Source organism: Lepisma saccharinum, chromosome 26, assembly GCF_977018435.1.
Source record: "Lepisma saccharinum chromosome 26, izLepSacc3.1, whole genome shotgun sequence".
In the NCBI taxonomy this organism is placed as follows: domain Eukaryota; kingdom Metazoa; phylum Arthropoda; class Insecta; order Zygentoma; family Lepismatidae; genus Lepisma; species Lepisma saccharinum.
Window position 1 is genome coordinate 11,710,278 of NC_139254.1, and position 21,172 is coordinate 11,731,449.

General features: G+C 36.6%; 1 protein-coding gene across 1 annotated transcript in view; it reads left to right on the top strand.

Moving 5' to 3' along the window:
• The window catches only part of LOC145979760 (vesicle-fusing ATPase 1-like), a 96,134-nt gene that overhangs the window by 57,672 nt on the left and 17,290 nt on the right, over positions 1-21,172 (top strand). The window contains exons 4-9 of the mRNA XM_083112745.1: positions 90-235; positions 4,333-4,471; positions 8,747-8,889; positions 12,584-12,783; positions 13,601-13,825; positions 19,523-19,633. Of these exons, the coding sequence (XP_082968871.1) occupies positions 90-235; positions 4,333-4,471; positions 8,747-8,889; positions 12,584-12,783; positions 13,601-13,825; positions 19,523-19,633 (964 nt within the window). The remainder of the gene's footprint in view (positions 1-89; positions 236-4,332; positions 4,472-8,746; positions 8,890-12,583; positions 12,784-13,600; positions 13,826-19,522; positions 19,634-21,172) is intronic.

The following is a 21,172-nucleotide window of genomic DNA, read 5'->3' on the forward strand; positions in this document are numbered from 1 at the left end:
TTGTATGTAGATTTTGTACATAGAAAACAATAGTAGGAGTACATGTTAATAACAATAGTAGGAGTACATGTTAATATTGTGTCTTGCAGCACAACCCTGGAACCATACGATTCTGACCTGATGGCGAAAGAGTTTGTCATGCAGTTTGCTGGTCTGTCTTTCACGGTGGGGCAGCAGTTGGTGTTCAGTTTCCAAGATAAGAAGTTACTGGGCTTAGTGGTTAAAGGCCTTCAAGGTAATTAATTAATATACTTTCATTAGGCCTGGGCTGATGTAACAATAAACTGATAGTGCCAATAGTGACACTTGTACCACAATAAGATTGTTCAAAATAATTATAAATTGATTTTAAATACTAAATGCATTGTAACACTTCCTGTTTTATTGGTGCTTTTAGGATATGTTATTTGTTTCTACATGGTATTGTGACTATCTCAATATTGTCTTAATTTTTTAATTGATTTTTAAACTGGTTATAGATTAGTTTTTTTTATATTTATTCTTCTACAGTATGCAATAACAAAATAGAGGAAAATGGAAGAATGACTGTCAAAAATTTACCCGTTACAGCTTAAACATCAAGATTTAGGGCCGGTTTTTCAATGTCTGGTCAACTTTTTGGCCAACCAACCACCAGCTGGAGTTTACGTCCAGACTTAACCAGCACCCATTTTTTCAATGCAAAAATAACCAAAGGCTCGTTGAGCATAGGTTTGGCACCGAAGGATTGTATGTTGGCAATGCTTGCATGAGATATTTGATGACACTGCCATCTAGATGTCTAAATTCAAATCAAATTTCGCCTGGTGTGAAAAGGTAGAACTACAATATGGCACATGCGGTAGTTGAAATTCATTGTTTACATTGCAAGTACAGAACCTAACGTGTTACATATTCCGTTGCTACATAGAAATACATATAAGGGGAAAACCATTACTAAACATTTGGCTTATTTCCTAAAACAGATCGACTTCACGAAACACAAAATGGTAATATGCAGTATAATTATAATTATTCTTTCATACAGGATGAAGTAGACAACATCAAATATAAATAACTCCTATGTAGCTATGTAATTAGGAAAAATATGTTGACATCTTGCACATATATATTGACTTAAAGTTTATACCTGCTTTGTACACATTTTTTCATCCCAGGAGAAAGTAACACCACAAAGAAATTAAATATTTTCATGGAACATTCATACATTGAAGGTAACCTTTACACAATATCTCTACATGACGAAATTAAAGCAACAATTTTTAATTTGCATCTTAGGATTGCGCAAAATATAACTTAGAATTAATGTCAAAATCGTGGTGGTGGTAAAAAGACAAAAAAAACAGTAGCAGGACTTGAACTCAAAATTTGCTTCACGATAGGGTAGATGTCTGCAGTACGTGTACCCAAATCAAAGTCTGGCGACCAATTCCTTCGTTTTACCTGTTACTGTACGCTCCATTTCAACTCTGCCAAGTGCAACAAGTTTATATTAACATTTTATTGAATTACTTCTCATTGAGTGTGCCTGAGAAACTGTCAGGTGGAGATCGATCTTGCGATGAGGCAACCATGTTTGTTCCGCAATTACCAGTCATCTCGGCGTTTACCGAATAAAGCATGGATCAAGTTCAGTGACACTTAACCTCCAGTTGGGGAGCTGACCGTAGATGGAAAAACCCAAAATTGCAGTAAACCCTAGTTATTTGCCCACCCTGAACTTTAATCGCACATTGAAAAAATGGCCCTGAAACAGATGAAATACTAAGCTCTGTGGCGCAACAGCCCTCGAAAGGCCAGGGCCTGTCAGAGCAGCTTTTCATTAGGTGATGCATGGTCAGCGCATTGGATCCCATCATCACTGTTTTCTGGCTTTCGTGACTTCTTCTTTTCAAGTAGCTTCTCCATTGTCTTCACGACGCTCGGTCAGTGCCGAATTTTTGGGAACTTTCCAGGACCGCTCGCACCAAAGCCGAGAGCACTAACCACTTGGCTATGCGGGAGCCCAAACAGATAAAATACTGTGTGAAAAACAAATACCGGTTGATTCAGAAGTAATGGTCTCAAATAAAATCTTACATATTCCGATATGAAATGACACACCACAACCATATAGACATGAAATGAAAATAAATTATCCAAGTTTCTTACCTCATCATTACAAGTGCTCGATTTTGGCACCATTGGTGAAACAGCAGACCTCAAGACGGTACTCAAGTTCAGTCCAGAGATGTCCCAGCATATCCTCAGAAATACATTCCATTGCTTCAGATATTAGCTGCTTTAGTTCGTCAAGGTTTTGTGGCATATGCACTGTGTCCTTGATTTATCCACACACACACACACACACACACACACACTCAAATCGTTGCACTGTTATGATAGACCCTGTACGAGCAAATTCCAATCTGCAAATGCTTTCTCTTGCTTCGATGACACCATTTTGAGAGACTGCGCCACTAGTTCTCCTAACGGCATTTAACTACGCACTACCTCACACAAACAAAAAGTTATGAACCTGTACCTTCATTTCCTTCCGTGATTGGCCGCTTACCATTTTTAGTACTCTCGCAAGAGGTCTTTTTTTTTTTTTTTCACCATCACTTCTGAATCACGGTGTATTATGTGCCAGAACACCTATGAAGAAGCAAATGTAAGATATAATAGTTATTATCTCAAATTAATCACGTTTGCCACTCAAACTCTGGCAGGCTTTCAAGAAAAAGTCGAGAAATGTCAATAATTTTTGATATTTTTTACAGTGTAGTGAATTTACATGGTTATACACCAGTACAGGGATTTGATAAAAATGAAATATTTGAAAATCTAGAATTGTATTGATTAACGTCAAGACATTTTCACTTTGTTTCTTGAGAATTACATTCTTATATGCGTGAAGTTTTGTAAAAATATTAAAGTAATGTGGCCATTCCCCATCCAGGATAAAGTCTGATGCATTAATTTCTACATGCATTAATAATTAAAGAAAGTCTAAATCTCTTGTTAAAGTACAGCTGTAGTTTTCATCTTAACTAGCCTTGTGGTAGGGTTCTTCATTGAATAAAAATATATATTTTCTTAATTTCCAACTATATGCATGTAGGGGGTAATTAAATACATGTTAAGAAAAACAGGAAACAAGGACAAGAGAAAGGAGAGAAAGGTCAAGAGGAAGTCAAGAATTTTTGGATTTGTTATTTTGGTAGACTGAGCTACCCCGTCTGACTACCATGCGAGAGACCCAGGTTCGATCCCCAGCGGGGAAGAACCGGGATTTTTTCCACCTGTTAAAGCAGCTCCGGCACCCACCCAGCATCGTATAAAGTGGGTACCTGGAGGAAACTCTGGGGGATAAAGGCGGTCAGTGGTGTGGTGCTGATCACATCACGCCCACCTTCGGCAGTGATCAAGAAAGTGTGGGGCCCTAACTCCACACCCCCTATATGCCTTCATGGCATGGTGCAAAACACAGGGGAGCACTTTACTTTACTTTTTATTTTGGTAGACACCCTGTATGAGTAACATTTGTTGAAAAATACGTATTGTTATATATTTATAGAATATATCCCTGTCCTACATATGCTCGAGAATTTTCAACAAAAGAAAGGGGTAATCAAGTTCTTATGTTCACTGCATGAAAAACACTAAATAAGCTGACCAAGGCAGTCTTTATTTACGTAAGAAACACTTTGCACGTAACGTTTTGACCCCGTAACAGGGATTTCTTCAGACTAAGAACTAGTGTCTTAGTTTTTAGTCTGAAGAAGGCCCTGATAAAATTCTACATGTGAAGTATTTAGTGTTTCTCTAACATGGAAGCAATGCTTAATTGTGTTATCACTGCATGAATGTAAATAGTACATATAAACAGCTGTTGTACATGATTGGTAAATTCCTCAATAGTTACATAGAAAGCTGGCGGCGCATCTCTGTTATCAATGTAGGAGTTTGGAATTTTAAAAATGGCTAAATATTGAAAAGTGAAACTTAATAAGTCAGGATACACAGCTTTGTAAACTGAATATTTTCTCAAATCATAATTCCTAAATGAAGTTGCTGTTCCAATGTTGTAATTCTTGGTCATGTTGCTTTTCATTCATGTATCAATTACTTTATTTTCTATCAGGATTTATTTGGCTTACAACCTGCAACATATATGGAGAATGTAAAATAGGGATAATGTTATGCAGACATTTTAGTGAAAAATGCAGACTTGACCAGGAATCTAACCTGGGTATCTGGCATACCATGCCATTACTCTATGTAGCCAACCCTGATTTCACCTGATTTTTCACTTCCACTGTTATACATGTGTTCTTATTGTTATTACAGCTGCAGATCTCAGTTCCCTCAGGTCAGGTCAAGATGCAAAACCAAAGAAAACAAACAGAGGCCAGTGCCTTGGAAATACGGTGGTGCAGTTCGAGAAAGCAGAGTCGTCCTCTTTGAATCTCGTCGGGAAAGCACGTGGGTGAGTACTAACAAGTGGACATTTAATTGAGACATGAACCTTCATTTACCAGAGCATTGTTTTCAAGCTGTCCCATTTCTTTAGCCATCATGTTACTTTCTCATGACTTCAGCTGTGTAGCAGAAAATCTAAACAAGACACGTGATTGCAATTTACTAGTTACGATACAGAGATATGTATCACACAATATGTAATGTCTGTGAGAAGTAGATCAAAGTGATTATTTATTATTCTGTTGTTATATACGAGGATCATTTAAAAAAAATGTAATTACGTTCTCATCACTGCATACTTATATAACTGTGGGGATGAGGTTATTGTATTCCTTTATAATAGTCTCTGTCCGAGTATAGCACATGTTGCCAAATTTCTGTCCATTTCTTCAAGCCATCAGCTGAATCGTTTTTCCACATATCACTGTGAGGGACCACCCTACTTTCACTATGATATTGGTTTTCTTGAAGCTACATCCTCATTGAGTATCTTGTAGTCTCCGAAACAAGTCATAGTCGCAGAACTCATTCCCAGACTATAGGTAGGTGCTCTAGCACTCCCCAACCCCACTGCTTAAGCAGTTGCCCCACTGAATTCGCAAAATGACACCTTGAGTTGTGATGCAGCACAGTTGGATGTCTCTCCAGAAGCATTTCCAATGAACAGTTGCATGAAGGTGATTCTCCAGAATGTTACTGTAATACTCGCTGTTAACGTTAACTCCCTTCGGTACAGTGTGGCAAGGGAAAATGACTTCGTAGTCGTAATTAACAAGAAGCATCACTTTAATGTTGTTGGGTACTTGTTGGAACATTCGTGGGCTTGGCAAACCGCTTAATCATTGTTGGATATTGAAGTGCCTCATCACCACAAGCTTGCACAAGTTCTCTGAGACAATTAACAGCATTTCTTTCACATGCAACTTGAATTTTGATGAACGCAATTTGTTCTTTTTTGTGAGAATATGGTTTTAGAGCACACTATTCAATATGGCTACAGTTGTTACCGATTGTTTACAGAACCTTCCGGAAAGAAAGAGGCTAAAGGTGGTCATGCAAGTTAGTGCTCGGTCTGTTCTTTTTGCAGACCTTAGTGGACATTTTTCGGGCTAAGTTGTAGTAAAATCTGCAGTCTGGAGACCACACTTGTCCATGCATCATTTACTAAAACGGTAGAAGTTGAATCTGTCTGCGGTATTTTTTTTGCAGATTTTCAGTCGTTAAGTTTCTGCCGGTAAACGAACAAGTGGCCTGTTAAAGTGAGCCAACTTCAGTGGACTTTTGAAAGGTGAATTTGCAAAGACTGATAGTGTGGACAACTTTGCAGTTAAGAATGCATTAGTTGAATAGAGTGATAACTGTCCATGCTCGTTGCTGTTTGTTTGTGCACAATAATATACAGAACCTGTGTTTTGAGACTCCTCATGATGGTCGTCGTAGTAATTATGGAAAGGGCACGGCCAGTGCGCATCCAGATTAACATCCTTATTCGTGTTCGTGAAGATTGATATTGCCAGTCGCAGTGAGGCACTCCAGGGTTGGTCGTGAAGCCGACGTTGCAGCAAGGATTTTTCTTCAGTGATAGAACTTTGAGGATCGTCAGGAAAAAAAATGAAACTACAAGGATTTTTAGTGAAGTGGTCCCTGGTGTCGAGAGCTCTCTAGTTATAATTCCCAGAAGCTTGGTTTTGTTAAAAATCCCCTCTAAAGTTTGAAAAGTACAGCGCTAATTCTTTCTAAAAGCCGGCTAGGTATTCATAAGTAGATGTTAATTTGGTTATTATTTTATAAATATCTGAGAGTTTGATTTGTCTCAATATTTCTTCCACCAAGATAACCAGAAGTACTGGTGTCAACTCTCATATTTTGTGAAGTTTTTTCTTCTTTGTTATCATTTGTAATAAAAGAGAGAGAGAATAGGTAATAGTTATTGTTTTCTTATAGCATTAATCAGTAAGCTATAACTTGGAAATCAGTTTATCTCGATTGGACTGTAGCTAAAAAGTAAGACTAATAAAAATATTAATAATAATACCTTTTATCGTTACACAGTCAGCACAGTGCTGCCACCACACTTCAATCTGTGGAACTTCAGCATGTCACGTGTAGAGGCAGGAATAAAACCATTATCTGAATCCATGATTAATTGTTGCTACTAGTGACAAACAGTGGACACATATTTGAGGAATCACTTTTTTTTTAAATGATACTCATATATTAAGGATAGAAAATCATTTCACAAACTCCCTTCAAGAGTTGAGCCAATTCCACGTTGATACTCTTATGAATTCTCACTAATACTGATGTTGATACTTGAAAATTTTAACAAATCAAAGTAGTCAGAATATTTATAAATTGTAATATACAGGGTGTATCATAAGTAATAGCGCAAACTGACACAGTTGAAAGTACACGATAATAGAAGCAAAAAGTCTCAGTAAACATGGGTCTGCAAGCGAGCCGTTTTTGAGATAATTGCGAATGTGTGGTTACAAGCTGCCACTGACTTCATTGTTTGTAAAGGTCATCCTAGTTGGTAAAGTGCTAATAATACAGTAAGAAAAGTCATTGGATATCTCATTGCTTTTATTGAACATTCTATGTACTTTAACAAGGAATACAGTATACATAGTATGTTACATGTTACAATTACTGTGCACTCGTACCTGTTAAAGGAGGTGTTCAAATTGTCGTCCTTGCATGTGGTACAAAATGCAATCAGTGACGGCTTCTAACCACACATTCGCAATTGTCTCAACGGCTCGTTTGTAGACCCATGTTTACTGAGACTTTTTTTGCTTCTATTATAGTGTACTTTCAGCTGTGTCAGTTTGCACTATTACTTATGATACACCCTGTATAAGTTTTCATTAGAACTATACCATAGCAATCTACAGTTTTTGCTTTAAAAATTCATAATTTCACATAAGATCGGTTTTAATTTTCTGGGAATTAAGGTTCGTGCACTATTCAAGTTGGTTTGTTATTTTATTGTGTCATGAAAAGAACTACTCAAATATTGTGGTATGTTCGTAAACGATTGTGCATGTATGTAGTTACATGCATGCAAACATGTATTCCTAACATTAAAATAAAATGTTATTATTACCTACATGAAATTTTGTATTTCCACATTGCACAATTTAATAGTTATTTCCGATTAATTTTGAAGGCTCGCTGCCTTCATTCACTAAGGGTACGGCATCTGGAGCAGAGATGGTAGCGTGTCACTATTAATTTTAATTAATCGGAAATAACTATTGAATTGTGCAACATGGAAATACGAAATTTCATGTAGGTAATACTCAAACCACGTTTAGCATCATGAAAATGTTATTAGCTTTATTCTCACCTATCAAAAGATATTGTTGCATATTGCCAAAAAAAGCACTGGGTAAAATAATTATTTAACTAAAATCCATTTATTCAAATAATGCAGTTGCAAAAATAATGAAGCCGGCCCCCGTGGCGGAGTGGTTAGCACATTGCGCTATAATGCTAGGGGTCCCAGGTTCAAATCCCGGCATGGACGTATGTGAGTGTCCATTCATCAATTTCATCACATCATCACTCATCCTCCTCTTCGCAAATTAGCCAAAAGTGGCACAAAAAGTGAAGTAAAATAAAGCAAATCAATCAATCAAAAATGAAAATTAGGGATGGGACAGATTCATTGATACTCTATCGGTATCGGCTGATATAGGCATGTTGGTGTATGAGTTTATCAGTAAAGTTACTTATTATTTTACCGATCTGATATATCTGAAGTATCTTATAATTTAGTGTAACATTCTGCTATTTTTTAATAATTTTTATGGATAATCTTCATACCCTACATTTAAAAAAAGTAAATGTCTAAATATGAAACTTCTTTTGCACTGCAGTCACCTGGAAAATAACATTTATTAAGGGTGGTCGATGAACCATTCAGGTTCCTTACGAACCAGTTGTGATTTTTTATCAGATCGGTAGAATTGAATATCGGTTATCGGTATCGGTAAATTTTATAACTGTACTTTATTGGTATCAGCCAAAATTCCATATTGGCCCTAATGAAAATTATACATTTTGCATAATTTCCAGGATATTTAGACTGTGAAAGTATCCCACAGCATTTTTGCAGACCCAACGAGGTTTCCAGCCGATGCTTTCCAATACAAATACATCGATATCGGCTCATCTCCACTATCTTCACATAGAAATTGTATATTAAGTCAGCTAATATTTAATTTCAGTATTTTCTTGTTACCTGTGAGTCTGATGTCTATTTTATTATTTTAAGTTATGCTCCTCGTCAGTCCATCATCAACCCTGACTGGGACTTCCAAAAGATGGGCATTGGAGGTTTGGATAAGGAGTTTAATGCTATCTTCCGACGAGCTTTTGCTTCCAGAGTTTTCCCACCAGAATTAGTGGAACAGCTAGGTAAGACAATGTATTTTTTTAAAACAATTTCAGCCTTATATATATATTTTGTGCATTTAGTCATTACATTCCTTGTACAATAAAAAGCAAGGTGCATTGATTTAAATTAGGTTGATTTAAATCTCGATTTAAATCAAGATTTAAATAAATAATTTATAGAATAATATACATAAGGATTTTGTAAACATCAGAATCACTATTGGTTAAAGTACATTAATCTTTTAACTTAATGGTATTTATTAGGCTCTAAGAAAGGAAACAAAATATATGTACTGATGGGGTGAGGCTCATACAAAAGGAAATGTAATATGAAAACTGTAAACTTAAATTTATCTTGGTTTAAAATTCAATAATTTTTATAGGCAAAAATAGCAAACATTTTGTGCAGAACAGTACACAAAATACTAATCACATTAAACCGTAAATAGTGTCATTATCATTAAACTGTAAATAAATATGGCAACTGATACTTTGCAAACTATCATAAAAAATTGCCAAAATTCAGCTTCAAAGACTATAATAAATATTTTAAGTTACAATTATAGAGTACATCCAGAATGTTTTATATTCACTGAAAGAAAAGTTATGGAAATTAATAGTTTCATTAACACATAATACATACAGTATCAGAAACAGCAAAATGTATTATTTACATATATTTTTTTATTTGCTTTAATCAAACTGGTAAAATATTTTGCAAGTGTATTTATTGCATAGTTTTTCTTGTATGTATGCATTGCTTGCATTGTAAAATTATTTTCCTGTAGTTTATGGTTATTACAAGCATAAGAAAACAGTTTTTGGGTGATGTTTCAGGAGAACACATGCTCCCTTCACCAGACATTTATTTTCATTTTGACTAAAGATACAGTTATAACAACGGTTAGCAATTTTTTAAACAAAAAGAATTCCTTATATAATGGATGTTGTCAATGTTACATTGTTGTAATATAGCAACTTAACTGAAAAGAAGCAGTCTGTTTTATTTTTATTTCAGACAAAAAAAAATTGATCACATTATTTTTTATTTAAAATTATGAATCCGAAATATCATCAGACAATTCAAAGTCATCATTGTCCTCACAAAGTCTCTTGATGTTTTCTGTTACATTACATTTTAAAGATGGTGGCTTACTCCATTTGTAAAAAAAGGAAAACTCCATACTGGATCTATGTCACCATTTTCATTATTTAATTTATTCGTCTGCAATGAACGAAGCTTCCCAGACATTCAACTCTATGTTTCCCGTCAATTTTTTTTAAACCCTTCTCTTTTTAATCAAATGCTTCTCTTCGATGATGTGAGCTGACAAACTGTTCTTGGGTGTAGATTTATAATGTCGAAATCGTGTTCATGCCATCTTATTGCCATTTTCATTGCTGTTTGCCCTACATAATCCTTTGAACATGAACAACTTATATTATTATTTAATAAATAAATAATATTTATTACATTCTGCCAAAAATCATACCAGCAATTTTAAGCATGTTTTTTTTTTTTGGATTTAAAAATCTATATAAATAATGATTTTTTTAATACTCACCTTGGCATGTCATAAGGTTGTAATCCTAAATTTTGTGAAGTTCGCTTGGCTTCGTATGAATATGCACATTTATACTGTTAAAGTTGCAGTCTCCAGTATGTAGGTGCTTCTGTTTCATAATCTATCCCTGTAGAAGCTTTACTTTGTGAAATGTAGAATTCTGGCCTTACACCTGATTGGTAGCCAAGCATGTTAAGACTTCAATATCTCCACCGAAGTCCCTGGGTTTGAGTCTTGGCCAGGGTGCATGTCTTTGTGGGTGTTCCTTCATTAGATTCATCTAATCATCACTCGTTCTCATCATCGTAATTAGCCAAAAGTGGCAGAAAAGCTATGTTAAATAACGAATACATGTACAACCTTATTACATGAAAGGTGATTATTATTATTATTATTATTATTATTATTAATAATAATAATAATAATAATAATAATAATAATAATAATAATAATAATAATAATAATATGTTGCCACATGGTATGAGCCAAGCTATAAACTATATTCATATTATTTAGGGATGACACAAAAGTGCCCCGGAGAGAGGTCAGTGTGATGCTTGAACTAGGCAACATACCCCAGTTGACATTGCCACACAGTGTGAAGAAACCAGCAATTTTTGTCCCGCCCTCACTTTGCTTTTCTCATATGTGGCACACAGCAATTCTGCCCAGTCACCTATCTTTATGGCTCTGCATTTAGTTCTTGTATTAAACACTATTTTTTCCCTATCTATTGAAGTTTTTTCTTTGGTTCGGATACTAAATAAATCAACTTTATTTCTGTTCTTAACAATAAAGATAACAAGCTTTCTGCTTTTCTTAAACTTGGAAGGATTGGTGTTAATTCCGGGAGAGTTTGATGGACCAGTTAAACCCCTCCTCCTGACGCCCGCGTTTGGGAGCCCTCTGAAGTTTTTATCCAGCCAGTGACATCATTTGTTTAACCAAGGAAGCTTTACAAATTAAACTTTCCACATAGAACAAACTTTATGCAGGGTGCCTACTAGTGTGGAAAATCTGTAAATCCTGGAAAAGTCATGGAATTTACTTTTTTCTGGAAAAGTCATGGAAATGTACTATGTTTCTGGAAAATCAACATTTTTGTGGTAGTGCACTGAAAGTAGGTTCTTGAACATAGAAAAAAGAGAAGAAAGAAATTTTAAATTTGTTGTGGATAAACTATACTTCAGATTGGTGTTCTAAGTAGGGTATAAAACCCCTACATGGTTTTCGGGATCGAATCTAGGCTGTTCCAGCCTAAAGCTACTCACCTCTACGAGAGATACCTTTTATGTGTAAGGGGACTCACCCCTGTTAAATAAGGAGAACACGAACGGCATTTAATATTTAACACTTCTATTGACTGGACCGGCATCGTGATAACAATAGCAAGGATATTCGTTTACATGTAGATTCCTGTAGAGATGATCGTCTTCTGCTGATTTGGGTAGATAAGGCACAGTCCTGAAATGAAACATCTTTAGGGAGCACAACTCCCCGCTCCCTGCGAGGAATCCCGGGTTTGAATCACGCCAGAAATTGCACATTGAATACTCTATGAAAATGGGTATGTTTGAACTATATTCATGTAGATATCTACTACAGTAGGTGTCGATTGACATTTACCACTTCTTGTTGCAATTTTGGATTGTGTTTGGTTGATATTAAGATTAATATTTATATTACTATAATTATTTATTATTTATGCTGTAATTGTTATGATTTTTTATATGAAAAAGAGTTCTTTGTTTACCATTAATCAATACGTAGCAAGTAATACGTAAAAGCTTACCCCCCTCCCCCCATTGCCCCTATTCAGCAGTCAATTTCTGTTCAGTTTCCCTTCTTGTTTTTGCTTTTAAGATGCTAAACTTATTTAAGTGAGATTCTAAGTGTGTTGTTTAGTTACGCGTAAAATGTAGTGCCCTTCTTCTTACACATGTTTAAATACATGAATTGCCCTAATAATGGTGTGGAAAATGTTGATTTTTGGTCTTGAATACCTGGAAAAGTCAGGAAATTTTGTTTTTACAAAATTTTAGACACCCTGTTTATGTTGTAGAATATACCATAATGATACATTACTCATGTTGATCCTGCCGCAATGATTATTTTCTGTTGCTGTGACACCTTTTTCTCCTGGGTTTCAGGATGTAAGCACGTGAAGGGAATACTCCTGTTTGGTCCTCCAGGCACAGGAAAGACCTTGATGGCTCGGCAGATCGGGAACATGCTGAATGCCCGTGAACCAAAGATTGTTAATGGACCTCAGATCTTGGACAAGTACGTAGGAGAATCTGAGGCCAATGTAAGACGCTTGTTTGCTGAAGCTGAGGAAGAGGAGAAGAGGGTTAGGATTGCTTTGTTTCTGTTTAATTTCTGACAATATAAAGTGTATATTAACAAGTGTGTTACCATAACATTTCATGGATTTTGAGGTCTCCATGATCAGTCTTTTCTGATCTTTCTCTTCTCGATTCAAGGCTTGTATTATTAGTTTGAAACATCGTCTAAGGTAAGATTTCTCAACTGCCAGCCTGGTACTGGGCCCTGGCATCAATTATACTGAGCTTTGAGAAGTTCTCAACCATTTTTCTTCGACTGACAACATTAAATATTCAGATAATATTAATATACGATTTCCCAGTTAGTATTAAGTCGAATTTTTTGGTGTTCATAATGAAATATGCAAATGGAAATAAGGACGACACACAACAGGAACCCCACATAACATTATACTGGCTGTGAGTCTAGATGCCAGAGGCTTGCTAGTCTGCCAAATGCAGTCCAGAATGCAGAATGCAGAATGCAGAATGCAGCTTCAATTTTCGTCTTAACTGGCCTTTTCGTAGGGGTTTTTCATTGAATAAACTTTTTTCTTAATTACTAATTTCCATGTTTACCTAAGTAGAGTGTTGAATAAATAAAGGTTGAGAAAAACGAATAAAGGTCAATAAAAATGAAAATGTCAAAATTTTGGATTTGTTATTTTGGTAGACACCCTGTGCACTCACTGCTAGCAAAGGCCATGAATTCCCAATTCCTTCATATGCATTGAAATATGCAGAAAATAAACTGTCACAGTAACTGTTGCATGTAACTGCATTACAAGTAACCCGTTGCTTCCAAGCACTGCATAGTGACATATAATTTCTGTCTTATTTCAGATGGGTCCCAACAGCGGTCTTCACATTATTATTTTTGATGAAATAGATGCCATTTGCAAAGCCAGAGGATCGGTGGCTGGAAGTGCAGGTGTGCACGACACGGTTGTGAACCAGTTGCTCGCAAAGATAGACGGCGTGGAGCAACTGAACAATATTCTCGTAATAGGAATGACCAACAGACGGGACATGATTGACGAGGCTCTTCTTAGACCTGGAAGATTAGAGGTAAAGTTTACAATTGTAGCTACTGTATACTGATTTTGCTAATTGACATTAAAATAATAAAAAAAGAATGTACATTATGTTAATTGAGCCTGTATTTCTGTAGGTTTTTGTTTTCTAACATTTGTTTCAGCCTGTATGTCCACTGTTTTGTAAAACATATTAACATTATTTGTGTATCTCGACAGGTGATTATTTCTTAAAGATTATATAAAATATAGTTAAATATTATTTACAGCTCATGACCATTATCATGCATCTAAAGTTATATTACTTCTTTCCCTTTCATAAATTATGTAATTTAGAGGCAGATTATAGCAATAGATAAAAAAACTCAAACGGTTAAATTAATTCAGTGCCATCCTTAATTTTAGTTGTATCACTGTATAATGGTTTAATCATAGATACAGATGACTCACAAGCATGGGCATATTTAAGGGGAGTGTGGGATCAATGGGTCCAAACCCTCCCCCCTTTTGATTCAGTAAAATTACCAGATTACCTGTTCTATCCACTTGTTCATAAAAATTTCTTCAGACTTATTTTATTCTAAATTTAAGACGTGTAGGACGGAATACGGATGGGAAGGAAATTACGTAATTCCACACACCAGATGGGACTGCAGACCAAATGTCTGCAATTTCCTTATAGTTTCGGAATTTCTGCGATAAGAAACTGCATTGAGACTCCAAAATCAATTATAATTTTCTTCCCTTGAGTCTTCTTAAAGAAATCTGGTTTTTAAAAATGCAAGAAAATCAGCTAAACATCGTAACATTTCCAAGTTATTAGACACAGGATGAACAGAAAAGTATCAATACTAAGTACTGTGACTACGTACACACAACTTTGTTGGATCCACTACCCCCCCCCCCCCCCCCCTTCCCCAGGAAGCTTCCGGTCAGCAGTGTCTTGGACTTTCACTTACGAAATAAAGCAACCCTAATCATACCAAAGTTTAACACCCCCCCCCCCCTTACGTGAACTATATATACACCCATGCTCACATGTCAAATTCACAAATACAGTGTGTAATTTTCTTCTCACTTTACTCATATGCTTGTGAACGGTGAACAATATTTTAAATACAATTTTCATTTATGAAAATAAATATTCATTTTTCACTTTTTTTGTTTTTTTTTACAAATGTTTCACTATATGAGTTTATGTGATCAAATTATGAAAACCATAATTGAAGGGAATAGAGAAGGAAGAAACAAATTGCTATGTCCAGAATAAGGTACATCAAAGCAATTGCTAAATCCCCGGCCGGTTCAAATCCGGGAACTTTTCTAACGATGGAAGCGGCCCCGGTGCCCACCCAGCGTCGAATAACATGGGTACCTGGGGGAAACCCTGGGGGGTAAAGGCAATCAGGGGCTTGATGCTGATCACATCACCCCCACTCACGACCGGATCAAGAAAGTGTGGGGCGTTACCCCCACACCCCCTATACGCCTTCATGACGTGGTGCTATGCACATGGGAGCACTTTCTTCTTTTTATGAATTAGGGAAGGGACAGATTAATTGGTACTCTATCGGTATCAGCCAATATAGGCATACCGGTGTGTTGATTTATCGGTAAAATTACCAATTATTTTTCCGAATCGATATATCTATAAATATCTTATACTTTTGTGCAAAATTCTGACATTTGTTATAATTTTTATGGATAATCTCCGTGCCCTACTTTTGAAAAAGTAAATGTCTAAATATGCAACTTCTTTTGCACTGCAGTCAGCTCGAAACACACATTTATTAAAGAGGTCAATGAACTATTCAGGTTCTTGAAGAACCATTTGGAAATTTATATCGGGTCAGTATGGATTACGGTATCGGTAAATTTTATATTGGTACCTATCGGTATTGGCCAAAATTTCGTGTCAGCCCATCACTATTTTGAATTATAAAGGCTACTGATATATGAAGAACATGATATATAACAGTGCCACAGCCCATTTCCCACAAATACGAAGGCACGGAAAGAATGAAAAAAAAAAGTGAAGAAGGAAAATATGAAGTAAGCAAGGAAACAACCTGGAGGAGGGTTTTTTTTCACATGAAGACTAGAGAAGAAATATTCTCTTAAAATGTAATGTTAGAACAGGTAAATGCAGAAACTGTTGGCAATAGATAATGATTTTTCTTGTATGTACGTATTGCTATTATTTCTCTTGTAGTCTACGGTTATTACAAGCACCAATGTGCTTGTGGGAAATCTACGATTATTACAGATGAGAAATCTGTTGAAAATAAATTTGTTTGTATTCCATTCCACAAGGGATTCTCACGTAAAATTGCAAAATTTTATAGAGGATTAAATTTCAAAATTGTTTCTAGATCATCAAGATGTTTGGAATGTACATTTAATAAATACAAAATGAGAAAATCTGTACCAAGTGTGGATACCACAGGAACATATAAGTTGTTCATGTTCAAAGGATTATGTAGGACAAACAGCAAGGAAAACGGCAATAAGATGGCACGAACATGATTTGGACGTTATAAATTTAAAGCCAAGAACAGGTTTGTCAGCTTACATTGTCGAGGAGAAGCATATGATTAAAAAGAGAAGGGTTTTAAAAAGAGTGACGGGGAAACATAGATTTGAATGACTGGGAAGCTTTGTTCATTGCAGAACACTGGAATAAATTAAATAAGGAAAATGGTAACACAGACCCACTATGGAGTTTTCTTTTTCACAAGTGGAGTAAGCCACCATCTTTAAAATTTAATGTAACGGAAAATATCAAGAAACTCTGCGAAAGCAATGATGATTTTGAATTTCCTGATGATATTTGGGATTCATAATTTAAAAAAAAAAAATGTGATTAAAGTTTTTTATTGAAATAAAAGTAAAACAGACTGCTTGATTCACAGTTAAGTTGCTATATTACAACAATGTAACACTGACAACATCGATTGTATAACTTATATTTTTTTGTTAAAGGATACAACCATTGTTGTAACTGTATCTTTAATCAAACTAGAAATAAATGTCTGATTAAGGGAGCGTGTGTTCTCCTGAAATGTCAAGGAAAAACTGTGTTTTTATGCTTGTAATAACCGTAGACTACAAGAGAAATAATACGAACAGATATCAAAAAGTAATAGAGCAAACCTTTTACAGCCAAACGGAAATGTATTCACAAAAACCGAAATATACATTTGGAAGTACATGTATTTCGCCCCTTTCCACAAGATGGCAGGTGTGTGCACCTCGCACACGCCAAGAGGCAGTTGTTTCAAAATGGCAGCTACGCTTGAGATGTTTGACATATGAAAGCTGCGGAGTGTGGTTTGGTTTCTTTGGTCAAAGGGACAGAAACCACCTGAAATCTATCGTGAGTTGTGTACAGTGTATGGTGACACATGCATGACATTCACAAATGTCTGTAACTGGTGTGCAAAGTTCAACGCAAGGCGTGTAAATGTCTTCGATGAACCCCGTTCTGGACGGCCTCGCATATCCCACACACAGAGCAATGTTGACGCTGTGGGGGCATTGATTCAGGAGAACCGGCGGTCGACAATCCAAAGAACAGCCGATGCAGTGGACATTTCATATGGCAGTGCATACTCCATCATCCATGAAGAACTTGGGTATCACAAAGTGTCGGCAAGATGGGTCTCCAGACATCTCACACCACAGCATATGGAGGACCGTATGGTATGGAAACACGGAAACTCACCCGCACCCAAAAAATTCAGGACAACCCTGTCTGCAGGAAAGGTTTTGCTTACCATTTTCTGGGACAGCCAGTGTGTCATTCTTGCTGATTTTGGGGTAAAAGGAGCAACTGTAAATGCTGCTGCATATTGTGCCACATTGGATCGTCTACGAGCTGCTCTGCACTGTAAATGTCCAACAAAATCTCTGGATGAGGTCATCATTCTTCATGACAAGTCCCAAAGTGACACAAAAAGTCAATTCCTGGAATTGGGAAATTCTCAAGCATCCATCATACAGTCCAGACCTGGCCGCATCAGACTTTCACCTGTTCGACCCACTGAAGGAACACCTTGCCGGCAAACACTTCAGCTGCGACATGGAAGTTGTGACAGCTGTGCATCATTCGTTACGTGTCCAGCCGAACGATTTCTACCGCATGGGCATCGAAAAATTGGTGTCATGGTGGGACAAATGTATAAATGTGAATGGATGTTATGTGGAAAAGTAGAGTAATATTGAACCTTCAAAATGTATATTTCAGTTTTTGTGGATACATTTCCGTTTGACTAAAAAATTTACTCACTTTTTGATGTCCCTTCGTAGATAATGTCCAATCAATATTGCATGCTAGTATAGAACTGTTGTCACTAACATTCAGAGATTAATTACATTGTTGTTAGGTGTAAGAAAGAGTAAGTCATCCTTAGGGTTGAGCATTTTAGAAGAAATTGTACATCTAGGGTATTTAATTTTGTAATGCCATGTTGTGTCTGCACTATGCATTAATAATACAATAAAGCAGGGTTGTTAGAGGTCCAGGAATTTTAAATAAATTCAATTCCGGTCCAGGAAAGAAAATCAGCAAGTGTTTTGGGTTCTGGACTGTAAAAAAACCTTTTTATCTGTAACGTATTTCAATTTGGTCCAGAAACCTTTTTCCCGATCAATTTAAATATGGTCCAGGCACCTTTTTTCCCGAATCAGTTTAAATAGGGTCCAAGTTCCGTATTGAAATGAAACAATATGCAAATTGGATCGATTACGGACCTGACGATAAACAATTATCCACTTGTGAGCATGAAAGAATAATCCAGGTGGTGGCTGCCTGGAGAATCTAAGGTTCAAGGTAGAAATGGGGGAAACGCAAACGCTACAGTTACGTTACCCCTCTCCATTTAGTCCCATTCTCTCGCGCGTGTTCCTTCACTTGGTTGCAGCAACACCTCTGGCAACACTACCTGTCTGTGTTGTGATATCTGCCTGGCGGCTCCTATTGGCTGCAGTTCCTGGATCGGATGCCGGAGCAATACGCAACAAGTTTGTTTGAGCTCAGTGTGACGCCACGCTAATATAGTCCATTGCATTATGTACAGAGAAGAGAGTTTTTGAACCTGGCCCACGAGAGAACAACGGCGTTATTATTTATTCCCTGTGCTACGCTTTCTACAACAGCAGCGTGACATTCCAATGTAAAACGTACTTGCGGACATTTTTAGAAGGCAACTTTTAATCGGTCAACCCTGCCACAGGAATTGTAAATAATTTCAATTCCGGATTGAGAGAGAAAATCAGCAAACGTAAATGAGTTCTAGACAGTGTATAACCTTTTCATATTTAAAGCATTTCAAATCGGTCCAGGAGCCTTTTTCCTGGTCAATTTAAATACGGTCTGGGAACCTTTTTTCCGGATGAATTTCAATTCGGTCCAGGCACCTTTTTTCCAGAATGAATTTCAATTCAGTCCCGGAACCTTTTTTCCGGAAGAATTTCAATTTGGTCCAGGAACCTTTTTTCTCACATCAATTTAAATACGGTGCAGGAACATTTTTTTCAGGAACAATTATAATACAGTCCAGGAACCTAGGCAACTTGGACCGAATTTAAATTGTGCAAGAAAAAGGGTTCCGGTCCTGCAACGGAACCCATTAGAATTTATTGGTTCCTGTACCTTCAACAACCCTGCAATGAAGAGTGATGGCATGGTGGATATAATTTTTGTTAATTTTATTGTAATCTTTTCTCGCAGGTTCAAATGGAAATAGGACTTCCGAACGAACATGGCCGTGTTCAGATTTTGAACATCCACACAGCCAGAATGAGGACTTACGGAAAGTTGTCACAAGATGTAGATCCTAAGGTATGGAATATAAATTCAGCGTGCTTATGTTGTTACGAAGTTCTGTTAAACTTGTATATGCTTGATTGGTTGGTGTATTGAATCCAAAACTGGTAGAATTTGCTTTTGTTTTTTATTTCGTATTTTTTGAATTTTTTTTAAGCTCTTTGTAACAGTCAGTTTCAGGATGTGTGTTAATGATCTCTTCTCTCCTTCCTATAAATTTATTTTGCATACCTCAGTTACAAAACTGATTCAGTTACAGTTACCTTAAATAGTAACTGTAAGTTAGTTTTACAGTTACTTTTAAACATATAACTTATTTAAAAAAAAATATGTACGTGTTTTAAAACTTGTCAAAAATATTGATTAATATTGGTGGGTGAGTATTCCACTTCAATTATAAACATTAGGCATAGAATGTTTTGGCCGGGACAGGAAATTTTTTAAACCCCGACATTCGGGACAGGAAAAAATCTCAATTTCTCGACAGAGTCTGGAAATTTTCAGGACGTGTTCGAAATTTCCTGAGGCTCTTGAAATCTCGAATTCCACCTGTCATTTTCACCTTAAGTGATTGTTTTTGCATTTCTGGTACAAAAACTAACAATTCTCGATATGTTCCAGACGTTTACAATGCAGAAAACGTCGAGAATTAACAACTTTTTAAAATGACCATTCGGTATTTCCTGACTGGTCAGGATCCTGAAAAGTCAGGAAGTCATTTCCCGAAGTCAGGATCGGAACGGGAATTTTTTTCACCGAGTTTTGCTTAAAAATATTCAAGAATTACACCACAATATAAAAATACCTATTATGTAACCACAAAATACATCTCTGTGAAAGTCTTGTGCAGCATTTTTGTGGCCGCGGTGGCTCAGTCGGTAACGCGTCTGACTACCATGCTCAAGGTCCCGGGTTCGATCCCCGGCCGGTTCAAATCCGGGAACTTTTCTAACGGTGGAAGCGGCCCCGGCGCCTACCCAGCGTCGAATAACATGGGAACCTGGGGGAAACCCTGGGGGGTAAAGGCGGTCAGGGGCGTGATGCTGATCACGTCACCCCCACTCACGACCGGATCAAGAAAGTGTGGGGCGTTACCCCCACACCCCCTATACGCCTTCATGGCGTGGTGCTATGCACAGGGGAACACTTTACCTTTTACCTTTTTAGCATTTTTGTGGACTCTGTGAAAGACCAAAATGTCAGAAAAGTATCACCCAGTATCGGTCAATAAAATCCAACCGATACTTTCTGATACCGATACCACTGGTATCAACTAATACATCGATATTGGCTCATCCATATTTATAATACATTACATGATAGTTAACCTCAGAAGTTTAAATATGAAAATATAGAGGTAAGGAAATTCAAAAGGAATTCAGAATTTTCTTTCATATGAAAATGCAAGAAAAAAAAATGAGATCTGCTAATTGTGTTATTTAGTACTGAATTATTACATTGGAATGAAGTGGTTACTTTCTTGTGAAACTCTCTTACATAGTTTTGCAGAAAAGTAAGCACTTGTGTCCCGTGTATTAATTTGCCACTGTCTCT